Source organism: Bos mutus, chromosome 9 (genome assembly GCF_027580195.1).
Source record: "Bos mutus isolate GX-2022 chromosome 9, NWIPB_WYAK_1.1, whole genome shotgun sequence".
Taxonomy (NCBI): domain Eukaryota; kingdom Metazoa; phylum Chordata; class Mammalia; order Artiodactyla; family Bovidae; genus Bos; species Bos mutus.
The window spans coordinates 52,922,847-52,939,194 of record NC_091625.1 but is presented as its reverse complement, the minus strand read 5'-3'; the positions used below and the strand labels follow the sequence as shown (position 1 = coordinate 52,939,194).

Here is a 16,348-nt window from a genome sequence, read left to right as displayed (position 1 = left end):
CCAATATAGCACATGGAAGGAGATAATGGTATCGGTCTGCCACCACTAAGCAAAGTGTTATTTCTGGCTACCACGATCCATATGGATTCTTCTCCAAATTATTTATTACTTTAAATTCACCATCTCTGACACTGTGATCCCACTGCCATCTGTCCTCCATAGCACCATCATCTCTGTGATGGACTTTCCGTCTCTGCTGCAACACAGACCTTCCTTTCCCCCCTTTCTAACTTTCCTGTGCCCTGTGGAGCTGTTGCACCGGGTCTTGTTTGTGCTCCGCTGTGTCATCTCCCTCACCCTTTGAAGCTTTGAGCACCTCCTGCCTTCACTGGGCCCTGTCTTTGTCTGGGGCACCACTTGTTCTGTAGCGCTCTCAAGTGGTGGCCTTATTTTCTCAGTTCTCATGTACTTTATCGATGAGTAAAGAGCTTGTTGTCAACCTGGGGCATAGTTTTGCTTCTCAGTCTTTACTCCTTATGTTGGTTGTCTGAGAAAATGACAACAAAGATGGGCTCTTCTGAAGGTGGTGCTCGTCAACTCTTGCCTCCTCTCCTCCTCCCCACGTCAGCAGGGTGACTTCCTCTCATTCACTGTGCGCTTGGCGTTGGGCCGACAGTCTCCTCTTCACCACAAACCCTTTACTCCTTCCCGGTGCCTCCGTATTCACAGGGAGGATCTGCCTGACTCGATGGCCTTGGATCTTCTACCTGCGTGTAGCCTTCTCCCTCACTGAGCCACCTACTCCCGTGGTCACGCCATGGATCTTACATCCCCAGAAGTTGCTCAGTTTCTGAAACCACTGCATCCGCCTTTTTATTCCTACCAGGACCTTCTCTCCTTCTAGCTTCCTGATTTACCTACCCTCATCATGGTGGTACTTTGACCTCATTGCAGTGTCTCATTTAGTGGCCGGGCCACTCCACCAAATCCATCAATATTTTCCTTCTCTCATTTCCCTTCTTAACCAGTTTAGAATCTATTGCTCTTTTAAATCCTTAATTTCTCTTGCTCTCTGCATTTGCCTGACAAAACCCCAACCCAGATGATCCCAAATATCTGTGTTTTCATGCCTGCATTGTCCAGTGGAGGTTGGTTCCACTGAATGTTTAGATTCAGCAAGCAAAAAAATAAAATGCCCTAGGTTTTAATGCATGTTTCTGCTTCATTTATTTCTTCCCTCCTGCTACTCAAAAAGGAGTCCTTTCTCAAAACTGAGCCCAGCCCTGCTTCTGTGTTTTGAATCCTGTCTTTCTTATCTTCTCGGCAGCTTTTGACGGTTGTCTCTCATGTGTGTTCTGGAGACATAGCTGTGCTTCTGTCATTCTCTCCATCCAGATGATTTTTGCACCTCTAGCCAAGACCTCTTTCTGAGCTTCAGATCCTGCTCTAGGCCTGTGCTTGTCCTCAGGGTTCCAGCCGTGAGTATTCTATAGACTCGGTGTCAGGGCCTTGCTCCCTCCTGCCACAGGATCAGAGCACTTGCTGTTCCTCTGCCTGTAAAACTCTGCTCTCCCCTTTGCCATGGTAACTTGTTCTCATCCTTCAGCCTACAGCTCCAGCATTACTTCATCAGAGAGGCTAGCTTATTTGATTAAAGTTTAACTACCTCACAAAACTGAGGGTTCTGTGAAGGCTGCTAAAGTGTTCATCATCTTATCTCCAGAACCTGGTATAATACCTGGCACAAGATAGTAAATGTTTGTGTGAATAAAGGAAGGAAGGAATGAAACAAGATTGTCCATTTATAAATACATTCCTTTCTGCATAGTCTTCATTATTTCTTGGTCATTTACTAAGCATATTGCATCTTCTTTGCTTATTATTTTGACCCTTACTATTGTTAGCATTAATTTAGAAGTATTTACAAATTGTAAAGTGTTCTATTAAAAATAAATTTAAGTTCCATGGTGTTTTTTTTTTTTTTAACAGCCTGTCCACTTCCCAGGTGGTGCTAATGGTAAAGAATCTGCCTGCCAGTGCAAGATATATAGAGACGTGGGTTCTATCCTTGGGTCGGGAAGATACCCTGGAGAAGGAAATGGCAGCCCACTCCAGTATTCCTGGGATTCTGGGAAATCCCATGGACAGAAGAGGCTGGCAGGTTACAGTCAATGGGGTCTCAAAGAGTCCGACATGACTAAGCAACTAAGCTCCACTTAAATAAATAGGGTTCTTTTAATATTAATGTATTTAATTTGTATTAAAATAGTTTGACTGTAGAATGGAAGTGATTAGGGCACAGTTTATCAATAGACTGAACTGAGATAATCATGCATAATCCTAGTTCTGTTAGGTTTTTCTTGCCCAGTCCTTTTCTTTTTGGTGTAATCTGTTTAGGAAACGAGGATCTCTACAGTACTTGACTATTTGATATACAAGTATGCAACACCTTATTGGTAACCTCACTTGAAAACTACTTGCATATATTTTGTGTATCTAAATGCTAAGTAAACATTGATATGGAAACTGACTTGAATTTTTAAATTTGAATTTCAGATATTTAAAAACCAGATAACCATTCTGGAATTTATATATTATAAACTGAGTGACCTCAGTCAAAATTTATGCTATAAAAATGAGACTCAGAGGTTTCTGTGATCAAAAATGTTCACTGTGAGCTTGAAGTGTGGTTTGTGATAATGCAGTGCTTCCCTGTGAGTGAGCTGTACCATGTTATGAACTTCGTGCTCTGCATTTGATTTTTTAATTTTTATCATCAATTTCAGAATGAAAGTTAAAGATTTAAAGTCATGAATAGTTCTGTTCCTTGAGATCTCATTTATTTATCTCCCTGTTACTGGATGCTACATTTGACCAATCAGATGGTTGCTCCCTGGCATCACTAAAAAGCAATTTCTTGCTCAGGGAGTCTGGGGCTTCCTGTGTTGTACCTGAGAGGGGTAGGGCCCTGTGAGAATCAAGAACAGCCAGACTCATCAGCAGCCTGATGGGGTGTCTGAAACCCTTATACAGTTCATGTGGAAAGACATGAGGAGCATATCCCCAGGGAACTTGTAGACTGTCCTGTAAAACCTTAGCATGAAGTATATATATCATTTAATCTTTTCAAACAGGCATATTTTTTTAAAGTTAAAGGAAACTAGTAAAAAGGATTTTAACAAAATATTTTATTTAACCCAGTATACCCTAGATGTTGTCATTTTGTCATATTGAGATATTTTTGCATTCTTTTATTTAATTCTATATCTTTGACATCCAGTGTACATTTTCCATTTAGAGCCCATCTCAACTTGGACTGCCCACGTTTTACTCAGTAGCCACATGTGGCTAGTGCTGTTATATTGGACAGTGCAGGTTTAAGGAGTTCCTCAGAGAACAGGGTACTGTGGTTGCCTTGCCAAAGCCAGGTCACAGGTCACCCTCTGCACTCACTTGTGAATTTCAAGGTGGCAATATTGCTTCCATGGAAGACCTTTCCCAATTTTAGGATAACCTTCAAACCTATATACCCTTGGAAAATGTGGCTTCTGTCTTATGTTTTGTTTGCTTGTTTGTTTAGTATTTTAGGAAGTTTTAGGAATATGTTTTTCCTTCCTTGTTTCCCAAGGAATGGCAGGGCACTGCTCTAAGTTGGTAGTTTGCTAATTTACAGAAGTTTGATGCCAAGGAAACCATTTGCGGGCATATGTCTGCTCCCCACCCTAGTTCACAGGTGGTGCATAACAGTCTGAGTCACCTCCTCCCTGGTTTATGAGTATTGGCTTTATCCTATGGACCTATGGCCTTGCAGCTGTGTTCCGTGGCTGCGTGTGCCTTCACACTTAAAGAGTTGAGGTCTTTTGCAGATTTACATCTTGAGAGTTGAGTGGGAAGTTCCTTTCAGAATACAGTACAATGACTTGTTGATTAATAGGCCTTTATTTCTTGCCAAATGTTGGAGTATTTGTTTGTGCTTTTAAGGATTCCTAACATATTGGTTCCAAAACATTTGGTATCTTGTGCCAAGTGTTGCCTTAAATATTTAGCATGCTGTTTTCTTTAAGCTTGAATATTTCAAGCCCAGCTGAATGATCCTGTGAAATTGTGCAGCATCCCAATTGTTTCAGAGCTGAGCCCTTAATTCTTGGCCAAATTTCAGTTTACAGCTACTCTTTCCCTGGCAAGATTTATTCTCTGTCAATGGATATCTGAAAGGCAAACACTGATTCAGTCTTAATAATAAGGATGTGAATTGTGGCTCTGTATTTGGAAAAATGAGTAAGGAAACATTATAAGGCAATTATTTTAATATATTCTCCTGTTCCACTACAAATGAAATTTCAAAATACATTTATTTGGCATTTAAGGTATATTAAAAGGGAGAAAAGTTATGAGAGTTTCACATAAATGTTCTAAGATTATCATAATTAAAATCTATTTTCTCTCTCCAAACTTAATCATTGCAAAGATAAATGTTTTTGAAGCATGATTTCAGACATTTCTTATCACTATCTCATGTTATTATGCTAATGTGTATTATTTTTCAAAGATACTTTGATTTTGAGATTATGCACAATCTAAATATATAATTAATGTGGACTTTGTGATTTTTTTCCCCCTCTAGCATAGATTTTTGAGATCTTAGATGATCATTTTTTGCCTTTGTTTCAGGTTTTTTTGTTTGTTTGTTTTATTTTTTAAGCAGGAGGACAAATGGCATTATTATATTCATGGTATAGATTCTCAAAATGCCTGCTCTTGGGCCATCAGGTTTCTTATCTGTGAAAGACATATTATTACCTGCCTCATAGTGTTGTTATGAAGATTAAATGAATTAATAATGTAAATCACTAAGAATAATTCATGGAACATAGTAAGGACTTTGTGCTTGTGAAATGTATAAAAATGTCATCCTTTTAGGAAAGATTTTTCAAAGACTGTCTTAAAGCTTATTTAGCTGATATAATACTTCTATTACTACTCTGCCCCTTCATTTCTTTGAGCCATGCTAATTAACTCCATTCTAGCCTTTGCATAGCAATATGTATAGGAGTTATTTATGCTTCCGAGCATGATTTTCAGTTACTGACTTTAAAAGTCTGCCTATAGCTAGAGATGCTAGATGAATATTTGATGACAGTAACCATTTCAAAACGCACTGCTGTATTTCAGCTGAAAATAATCCTCCCACCTTCCCACGAGAACTTACTATATCATCACCTCCTGTCAAATTTTTTTTCTTTCAGTAGTTCTGACATTTCTGAGGCTCCCCAGTCAAAAATGTCCAATAAAGCTTATTGGCAGCACTCTGGCGTTTTATGGGAAGCATTTGGTTTCCTTTAAGATAGTGATTTATGCTGAACTGTAATTTATCAGCCAGCTGGCACCACAGCCCTGTCAGATAAACCAGCCATGCAGGGTAGACTGGTGGTGACGCCTTGGTTCCCCTGAGCGGCTCTTTCACATTCAGAGGAAGGAACTGGACACAGGAGTTGTCAGATTGGGAGAGACAATCTCACCCATTCCTATGGCATCTTTACTCGACTTCAAGAAGAGTCCACAGGCCAGAAATAGAGCTTAATAGTTCCTGTTCTCAACTCCTCTTAGTCCAATGCCGATTCTGAGATTCCTAGAGCGCCATGGAAATTTTCATGTATCTAAGCTGGAATTGTTTATAACTATCTACAAATTCAGTTTGCATTTGGTGTTTATTAGCATTACTTCACACTCTTTTAGGAAGATGTGGGGTTTCACCCAGGAGTTTTGAAAGGACATGCAATGAATATTTTAGGTTAGGGTTGGAAGTGAAGAGGAAAGTTTCACAGTGAGTAAGTTGAGCAGTTGCGCAAAATAGAGCAGAAAATAGATGGCATTGTCATTCGTAAGTCTAGTACAGTGACCACACATAGCTACTGGAGGCTAATAATACAGATGCAGTTCACGTTCAGCCTTAAAGTTTTTCCTTACAATGGCATTTCTTTTGATGTACTCTTGGTGATGCATAATTTCCCAAGTTTAATAATAAGCTGCTACGGCTTAATTAATGCCCTTTTACATGAAGTGGTCACTGGCAGCCCTTTTTTACCCTACCCAACATTTGCTCGGTTTCATCTTATTTATTAATGGAGTATTGTGTCTTGTGAGGAGACATGGTGACTTCCTGTGTCTCTGGTGAGTCATATAGGTCCCGTGGATTTAGTGCTGGCTCAGTGCATGCCAGAGATAAGGTTCTGAGCTTGTGTTAACCTCACACAGGTGTTACAAAGCTAGAAAAGGAACCAGAGACTAGGAAGGGGGTCCCAGAGTGGGAGGAGTCACATGCATATGTACATACACGTCCAGAGATGTGTGCCCAGAGGTACACATGCTGAGGAGACAGAGGTCCAGAAGCAGAGGTTTACAGGCCTGCAGATATGGGCCAATACACAGCCACGGATGGACACACAACAAACACAAATTCTGAAAGAGAGGGATAGTAGGAAAGGAAGAATTGCTGTGGGGGTGAGGAAAAGAGAGAACTAGAGACAAAGAAAGCAAGACGCTGGTGGAGCAAGAGATGGGGGGGCTAGGACGGCCACACTGTCACAGGCACTGGAATCCGCATTCCCTGAGTTGCTACGAGGGAGAGTGTGGGGGTGGCCGGGCTGCTGAGAGGAAGAACATTAACTTGCTCCCTCTCCCTACAGTATTCAAGAAATGTTGACAGGCCAGAGGCTCTGCCACTCGGAATCTCATAACGATAGCGTCCTGGCAGCGCTGAATCAGCAGAGAAGTGACGGCATCCTCTGCGACGTCACCCTGATTGCCGAGGAGCAGAAATTCCATGCTCACAAGGCCGTCCTAGCAGCCTGCAGTGACTACTTCCGGGTAAGTCAAGGAGTTTGTTATTTGTTTCTCTTAGGATATTATGCAAATAAACGGAGGATGACAGTTTTCCTGAACTGTCACATAGTCATCAGCCAATTAGGTAATTAGTCCTCAGAGTTGTGAATGTTGGGGGGCTTTCCTGGTCAGGCTGAGATTGGGATGCTGTTGGGATCCTCCTTGGACTGGACACCTGGATGGCCCTCCAGTGGAGAGCAGACCTCTCCTTTGCATCTTGAGCTGAGGAGTGTTCGACAGTTTACCACCATAAGGAAGTGTGGCATTGTAGTGTGCCGTAACAGGAGTGCAGGCCGGAGGCAGGGTATTTCTGCATTGAGGATCAGAAGGACAATCTGTGAAGCAATGTATTTTTTTAAAGTCCCTAAGTATATGTCATGTGTCTGATTTTTTTATTTTCTATGGGTGTTCTTGCTTTAGTGCTTTCCAACTCTGTGCTCCAGGGACAGAGATGCAATCAGCCCCATAAGCGGTACTTATGGTTGACATGTAGGTACCTGCTTCTCTGAGGATATGTTGTCTTGTTTAGTAGAACTTTAGATTTTTGTTTCTAGTGGCTAATGATACGTGATGATGTGTTTGTTGTTGTTATTTCAGAAGGTGAATGTATGGGATGGTTATAGCTAAATTTAATGTTATTTATTTAGTATTTTTTATGATTCAGGTCATAGACAAAGGACTTTAAATGCATATCTCATTTAATCTTCATAACAATCCATTTTATAAACATATACTATAAAAATCATTTTACATGTAAGGAAACTGAATCTCAGAGGTTAAGTAATTTGAGGTAACTCAGAGTTTAAGTAATAAGTCACACGGTTCAAAGTGGCAGATCTACAACTGAAATCCATGCCCGAGTCTTAACCAGCACTCTGTACTACCCCTAATGTGGGTAGAAAAAAGAAAATCATGGCAATTATTAACCAGATTTTTTGAAATATTAAATTATGAATGTACATTATTTAATTGCTATTTAATTTTTTCAATCTTTTATCAGTTAACTAGTGAGTAGGTAATATTTTAAAAATATAATAGCATACAATCTTTTCCAACGTCTCAAAATGGTAAAGAAACCAACTCCAGCCTGGGCCAATTTGTTGGTTTGATTTGGAATTTTTTTTTTTTTTTTTTTTGGCCACGGTGTATGGAATCTTAGTTCCCCAACCAGGAATCAAACCCATGCCCCTTGAAGTGGAAGCATGGAGTCTTAACCACTGGACCACCAGGAAAACCCCTGATTTGGAAATTTTCAGTAGTAATCTTGTTTTTTGATGTTTACGAGACAATATCAACTGTACACAACTGCCGATCAGCATTTAAAGAGAATTTTCAAAGATGCCAAATCATAAAAGAAAGATTTTTTTGAAAGTGTTTTGCTGCTGCTGCTGCTAAGTCGGTTCAGTCATGTCCGACTCCGTGCGACCCCATAGACGGCAGCCCACGAGGCCCCCCTGTCCCTGGGATTCTCCAGGCAAGAACACTGGAGTGGGTTGCCATTTCCTTCTCCAGTGCATGAAAGTGAAAAGTGAAAGTGAAGTTGCTGAGTCTTGTCCGACTCTTAGCGACCCCATGGACTGCGGCCCACCAGGCTCCTCCGTCCATGGGATTTTCCAGGCAAGAGTGCTGGAGTGGGGTGCCATTGCCTTCTCTAAAAAGTGTTTTAAATGTGGTGAAACCTAGTGATGTAGAGGATAAATATCTTAAATTAAACTTAAAATATCTATCTAAAGTTAAAAGTAGGGATTTAATTTCTAAACTGCAGAAATGAAGCAGTGTCTATAAAGTACCCTTCTGGTTTCATAAATATAATTTACATTTTATATACTTACATTATCAGGCAATACTTTTCCAGAAAGCTTATGTTACTTGTAGGGCTTCTGAAACAAAATACTTTGGGTTGTTACATATAACTTGTGTACATTATATAATATGAGTTTTGTCATTTTATAGATCATAATATAGCCCTGTTGGTGCTTAGCTTTTTTCCTCCTTGATCTCTGTGGGTTGCGTTTTGAATTTAATTGGGGTTCGATTTTGTGCATGTGTATATATAAGAGAGAGAATGTGCAAGTGAGTGCATACATATGAGCCCCAAAGAGCACTTTGCTTATTGTTGGCGTTTAACAATGTTTGCTGCTACTCCAAGTTTCTCTCTTTGCCACATTGCCCCTCATACTCTGACAGGTCTTGCACAGAGTGCCTCCTTTAAAATACTGATGTTATAAAGCCTGTGAAGAAAGCTTTTTTATTCGCATCCTGCAGATACAGAACAGAGAAGGCACTGGCGACCCACTCCAGTACTCTTGCCTGGAAAATCCCATGGACAGAGGAGCCTGGTAGGCTGCAGTCCATAGGGTCGCTAAGAGTCAGACACGACTGAGTGACTTCCCTTTCACTTTTCACTTTCATGCATTGGAGAAGGAAATGACAACCCACTCCACTGTTCTTGCCTGGAGAATCCCAGGGATGGGGGAGCCTGGTGGGCTTCCGTCTATGGGGTCGCACAGAGTCAGACACGACTGACGCGACTTAGCAGTAGCAGCAGCAGCAGCAGCAGATACAGAAATTAAAGTTCAATATGTTTAAATAACTTGCCCAAGGACTGCCAGATACTAAGTAGGAGAGCTTATTTTCATCCATTGGAGCATTTGTCTCTTTAAGTACCAAGTTGTACTTTTTCTATATAATCCTGTGCCCTGCAGGATTCATACACAGTTCCTTCAATCTCAAGACCTGCTTGTGAGGTGAAATTTCAGTGCCTGTGTGTTGATTATTTAGATGTAAAAACTAAGACAAACTTGGACCTACTGGTATTTAACTCTTTCCTAGGCACTGTGCTAAGTGCTATAGTTATACAGTATTTAACCAGACATAGACTGAACCCTATAGAACTTGTAATATAGTTATTACACTGGAGGTCATTTTTCCCTTGTACCCTGTATCTTTATTAACCTGTGTTGCATAACAAAAGACCCCCAAACTTAGAAACTGGATCCTTCCTCTGGTCTAGCAGCTTCCCAGATCTCTGCTGGATTCATTCTCACCTCAGCAGTTAACTGAAGAGTTGGCTGGAGGTTGGGTGATCTCAGTTGGCTTTGTTTACATGTCTGGTGATTGGTAGGGCCACAGCTGGGGTTCAGGGGGACACTTGACATGTATTTCTCATGAACAAACTAGCCTGGGATTTTTCACGTGACAACTAAATTCTAAAACCAGCAAGTAGGCTAGCTTCAATGCACAGATGCTTTTCAAGCTCCTGTTTGTGTCCTGCTTACTAATGTCTCATTGATCAAGCAAGTCACATGGCCAAGCTGAATCAGTGTAAGAGGGTATACTAAAGGATATGGATGCAGGCAGAAGAAGAATTTGTTACCATTTTTGCAACCTACCACTTTCAAGAACTATCAAGGATCTGTGGTTTATCCAAGTAGGAAGCCTGCAAGTTAGTCTATCACAGGTTCAGGGATGCTGCTAGAAGAAATGAAACTCTTTTTTTTAAATTTTTTTTATTGTGGTAAAAGTCATATAACATTAAACATACCATTTTAACCATATTCAGCTGTATGGCTCAGTGGCACCCAGCACACTCACATTGCCACACGACTCTCACCATTATACATCTCCCCAACCTGTCACCCTCCCAAACTGAAACTCCATCCCCACCAAACACCAGCTCCCCATTCCCCTTCCCCCACTTCCACCCGTGGCATCTACCAGTACACCCCTTAAATCTATGAATTTGACTGCCATAGGCACCTCATACTGGTGGAATCAAACAGTATTTGTTTGGACCTAATGTATATTATAATGCTTTTTTAAGGTTATTATTTTTTTTTTAATTTATTTTATTTGGCTGTGCTGGGTCCTTGTGCTGCTCACACTTTCCTCTAGTTGTGGCAGGCGGGGTCTACTCTCAGTTGTGGTGTAAGGACACCTTTCCACGGTGGCTTCTTTTGTTGCAGAGCTCGAGCTCTAAGGCACATGGGCTCAGTGGTTGTGGCCTCCAGGCTGTAGAGCACAGGCTCCGTCATTGTGGCACACAGACTTGGTTGCTCTGCAGCCCGTGGGATCTTCCTGGATCAGGGATCCAACCCGTGTGTCCTGCATGGGCAGACAGATTCTTTACCACTGAGCCACCTGGGAAGCCCTAAGGTTATCGTAATATAAGGACATGAAACTCATAGTGGATTGCATTATAGGAGAGGATCATTGAACGTGGGGAACCTGAATCTTTTGTAAATGGGTAGGAAACATGACTGTCCTTTGCTCTGGAGGAAAACATTACTATACTGGGCAGTAAGCGTGCCTTTATTTTCTTGGGCTCCAAAATTACTGCGGCTGGTGACTACAGCCATGAAATTAAAAGATGCTCCTTGGAAGGAAAGTTATGACAAACCTAGATAAACCTAGTGTATTAAAAAGTAAAGACATTGCTTTGCTGACAAAGGTCTGTATAGTCAAAGCTATGGTTTTCCATTAGTTGTGTACAGATGTGAGAGTCGGACCATAAAGACAGCTGAGTGACAAAGAATTGATACTTTCGAATTGTGGTGCTAGAGAAGACTCTTGAGAGTCCCTTGGACTGCAAGGAGAGCAAACCAGTCAATCCTAAAGGAAATCAATCCTGACTGTTCATCAGAAGGACTGATGTTGAAACTCCAGTACCTTGGCCGCCTGATGGGAAGAGCTGACTCACTGGAAAAGACCCTGATGCTGGGAAAGATTGAGGGCAAAAGGAGAAGGGGGTGGCAGAGGATTAGATGGTTAGATAGCATCACTGACTCAGTGGACATGAATTTGAGCAAACTCTGGGAGATAGTGGAGGACAGAGGAGCCTGGTATGCTGCAGTCCACAGGGTTGCAAAGAATCAGACACAATTTAGCGACTAAACGACGACAATGTTCTGACATCTGGTGGATTATTTTGAAGCTAAATTGTTCTGATTCAGGAAATATGGGACAGCACGAGTGAGAAGACCCAACTTTTGATGTAAACTGTTTCTTTATATTGATCCGAGAGATGGTATCAGCTTTTCTGGCTTAAAATACAAATAATGAGTAGTTGAGCACAAACTACTGTGGTTTTCTGTAATCATCAACATTTTATTTATTTATTTTTTTTTCCAACTACAATTTTATTTTATTTTTAAACTTTACAAAATTGTATTAGTTTTGCCAAATATCAAAATGAATCCGCCACAGGTATACATGTGTTCCCCATCCTAAACCCTCCTCCCTCCTCCCTCCCCATACCATCCCTCTGGGTCGTCCCACTGCACTAGCCCCAAGCATCCAGTATCGTGCATTGAACCTGGACTGGCAACTCGTTTCCTACATGATATTTTACATGTTTCAATGCCATTCTCCCAAATCTTCCCACCCTCTCCCTCTCCCACAGAGTCCATAAGACTGTTCTATACATCAGTGTCTCTTTTGCTGTCTCGTACACAGGGTTATTGTTACCATCTTTCTAAATTCCATATATATGTGTTAGTATACTGTATTGGTGTTTTTCTTTCTGGCTTACTTCACTCTGTATAATAGGCTCCAGTTTCATCCACCTCATTAGAACTGATTCAAGAGATACGTGTACCCCAATGTTCATCGCAGCACTGTTTATAATAGCTAGGACATGGAAGCAACCTAGATATCCATCAGCAGATGAATGGATAAGAAAGCTGTGGTACATATACACAATGGAGTATTAATCATCAACATTTTAAATGAAAGAGTTGAAGCACATTCTTCAGCCAAGTAATAAAGTCTTCTTTTTTTAAAAAATGTTTAGGCTTAATAGCAGCATAACATGGCATTAATCAAAAGCTATAACTGTGTCAGACCAAGGGCACCTTTTATAAGAGTAAAGCAACAGTGGAAGGAAGAAAAGGAAGAATGCAAAAGTCAGATCTGAGTTTGAAGATAGCGGGAGGGAGTGTATCTCCCTGTTGACCATTGTTTCCCACAATCCCTGACAAATAGCCGATGCTATTCTAATTATTATTGTTGTTATTATTGTTGTTATTCACCTTCTTTCACTTTTATTCTTTGATATAGGCCAAGTCCTCTGACTTCTGTGAACCTAAGGTTTTTTAATCTGTCAATTGGTGGTCATAAAGCATAACTCTCAGAATAGATTGATATAGAGATCCAAAAGTGATAAGGTCTGTAATACACTCAGTGATGTATCTGATGCACAGCAGACCTTCAACAAACATTCTCTGTTTAATTTGGAATTCCTGGTCGGTCTGCCTGGCCACTTGTGGGAAGAGAAGACTGCTCACCATTAGTCTTACCTGGCTTCAGACTCCCTCACATTTTGATGGGTCAGAATAGCCTTTTGGATTCATCCTTTCCTGTCTTAGGGCTCCCCTGGTGGCTCAGTTGGTAAAGAGTCTGCCTGCAATGCAGGAGACTCGGGTTCAATCCTTGGATTGGGAAGATCCCCTGGAGAAGGAAAAGGCAACCCACTCCAGTTTTCTTGCCTGGAGAATTCCATGGACAGAGGAGCCTCCAGGCTACCGTCCATGGGGTCACAAAGAGTCAGACACAACTGAGTGATGCATCTGGGCCATAGTGTTTCCCATGTTGTCATTTTCTGAATCTGAGACCTGCCTTCTTACTTAGAACATTCTACTAGCCATTTAACTTTTTCCTCCTCCGGTTGTCCCTTGGCAAACCGTTGTGCGGATGACTGTGTGATGAACTTCCACTGCCCTGCTCAGGTCCTCTGGAGATCCTCACGGCGTGTCTGCCAGGCCCCAGGAGTGGCCTCTGTGCTGTGTTATTATCATTCATCCTCATCTGTTCATTTGATCTTGAGGCTGTAACTGTTCTCCAAACACTCTATTCCTCCTAAGGGCTTTTCCACCTCTCAGCCTTGCTGATTACCATTCCCTCTGCCTTAATTTCCTACTCACCTCTAGTCTACCTTCTGTCTTCAAAGATTTATCACAATCAACAAGTGTGATGTCCTCCACAGAGCCTTATCCTGTGCACTCTCTGCCACTTCACTTAATTCATACAGAATGTCCTCTTTTCTGAAGGCTTAAAACTATAGCTTGTCTTCCTCAAGGAATAAAAGGTCAACAAGAACGAAAGGGCAACCTAATGAGTTAATACCCAAAATATATAAGGAGCTCATACAACTTAATACCAAAAAGCCAAATACTATGATTAAAAAATAGGCAAGAGATATTAATAGACATTTCCCAAAGAAGATACACAACTGGCCAACAGGCATATGAGCCTGAACAGGTACATGCTTCACATCACTAATCAGGGAAAACCACCATGAGAAATTGCCTCACAGCTGCTAGGATGGCTATTACTGAAACAAGAGATAAAAAATGTTGGTGAAAATGCAGAGAAAAGGAAGCCCAATACACTGTCGGTGGGAATGTGAATTGGTACAGCCACTATAGAAACCATCAGATCAGATCAGATCAGTCGCTCAGTCGTGTTCAACTCTTTGCGACCCCATAAATCGCGGCACGCCAGGCCTCCCTGTCCATCACCAACTCCTGGAGTTCACTCAGACTCACGTCCATTGAGTCAGCAATGCCATCCAGCCATCTCATCCTCTGTCATCCCCTTCTCCTCCTGCCCCCGATCCCTCCCAGCATCAGAGTCTTCTCCAATGAGTCAACTCTTCGCATGAGGTGGCCAAAGTACTGGAGTTTCAGCTTTAGCATCATTCCCTCCAAAGAAATCCCAGGGCTGATCTCCTTCAGAATGGACTGGTTGGATCTCCTTGCAGTCCAAGGGACTCTCAAGAGTCTTCTCCAACACCACAGTTCAAAAGCATCAATTCTTCGGTGCTCAGCCTTCTTCACAGTCCAACTCTCACATCCATACATGACCACTGGAAAAACCATAGCCTTGACTAGATGGACCTTTGTTGGCAAAGTAATGTCTCTGCTTTTGAGTATGCTATCTAGGTTGGTCATAACTTTCCTTCCAAGGAGTAAGCGTCTTTTAATTTCATGGCTGCAGTCACCATCTGTAGTGATTTTGGAACCCAGAAAAATAAAGTCTGACACTGTTTCCACTGTTTCCCCATCTATTTCCCATGAAGTGGTGGGACCAGATGCCATGATCTTCGTTTTCTGAATGTTGAGCTTTAAGCCAACTTTTTCACTCTCCACTTTCACTTTCATCAAGAGGCTTTTTAGTTCCTCTTCACTTTCTGCCATAAGGGTGGTGTCATCTGCATATCTGAGGTTATTGATATTTCTGCCAGCAATCTTGATTCCAGCTTGTGCTTCTTCCAGTCCAGCGTTTCTCATGATGTACTCTGCATATAAGTTAAATAAACAGGGTGACAATATACAGCCTTGACAAACTCCTTTTCTTATTTGGAACCAGTCTGTTGCTCATTTCCAGTTCTAACTGTTGCTTCCTGACCTGCATAACAAATTTCTCAAGAGGCAGGTCAGGTGGTCTGGTATTCCCATCTCTTGAAGAATTTTCCACAGTTTATTGTGATCCACACAGTCAAAGGCTTTGGCATAGTCAATAAAGCAGAAATCGATGTTTTTCTGGAACTCTCTTGCTTTTTCTATGATCCAGCAGATGTTGGCAATTTGATCTCTGGTTCCTCTGCCTTTTCTAAAACCAGCTTGAACATCAGGAAGTTCACAGTTCACATATTGCTGAAGCCTGGCTTGGAGAATTTTGAGCATTACTTTACTAGCGTGTAGTTTCTCACAAAAATTAAAAATAGAAGGCTAACATGTGATCCAGCAATCCCGTGTCTGGGTATATTTCAAAAGGAGATGAAATGAGAATCTCAAAGAGATATCTGCACTCCCAAGTTCACTGCAGCCTTATTCATAATAGCTGAGCTGTGGGAACAACCCAAGTGTTTGTCCATGGATGAATGGATAGAGAATATGTGGCGTATGTGTGTGTCTCTGTGTGTGATGGGACATTGTTTACTCATGAGAAATAAGGAAATCCTGCCATTTGCAACAACATGGATGATTCATGAGAACATTAAGTGAAATAAGTCAGAGAAACACAAATATGGTATGATCTTACTTATAGAAACAGAATAGAATGGTGGTTTTCAGGGGCTGTGGAGTAGGTAAAATGGGGAGATGTTGGCAAAGGGCACAGACTTCCAGTTGTATGATGAGTAACTTCTGGGGATTCTGCTATGCATCAGGGTGACTATAGTTAATAATACTATATTGTAGACTTGAAAGTTGCTGGAAGAGTAGCTCTTAGAAGTGCTTAGTACACACACAAGTTAACTATATAAAGTGATGGATGTGTTAACTAACCTTATTGTGGCAATCATTTCAGAGTATAAAAGTGTATCAAATCATGGACATTGTATACCTTAACCTTACACAATGTGATATGTCTGAGTATATACTGAGTATACACCGAGTTATATCTCAGTAAAGCTGAGTTATATACTGAGTATACACTGAGTTATATCTCAGTAAAGCTGGAAATTTGTTTTTAAAGGAATTGAAGCTGATGTGTCATGTGCTCCAGTGCCTTTCACCAGTGATAT

The 16,348-nt window shown here is 41.3% G+C and overlaps 1 protein-coding gene across 3 annotated transcripts in view; it reads left to right on the top strand.

Moving 5' to 3' along the window:
• Positions 1-16,348, top strand: part of KLHL32 (kelch like family member 32) — a 221,428-nt gene that overhangs the window by 39,612 nt on the left and 165,468 nt on the right. For all 3 annotated transcript variants that reach the window (XM_070376574.1, XM_005892257.2, XM_070376576.1), the window contains exon 3: positions 6,627-6,807. In XM_070376574.1, the coding sequence (XP_070232675.1) occupies positions 6,627-6,807 (181 nt within the window). The remainder of the gene's footprint in view (positions 1-6,626; positions 6,808-16,348) is intronic.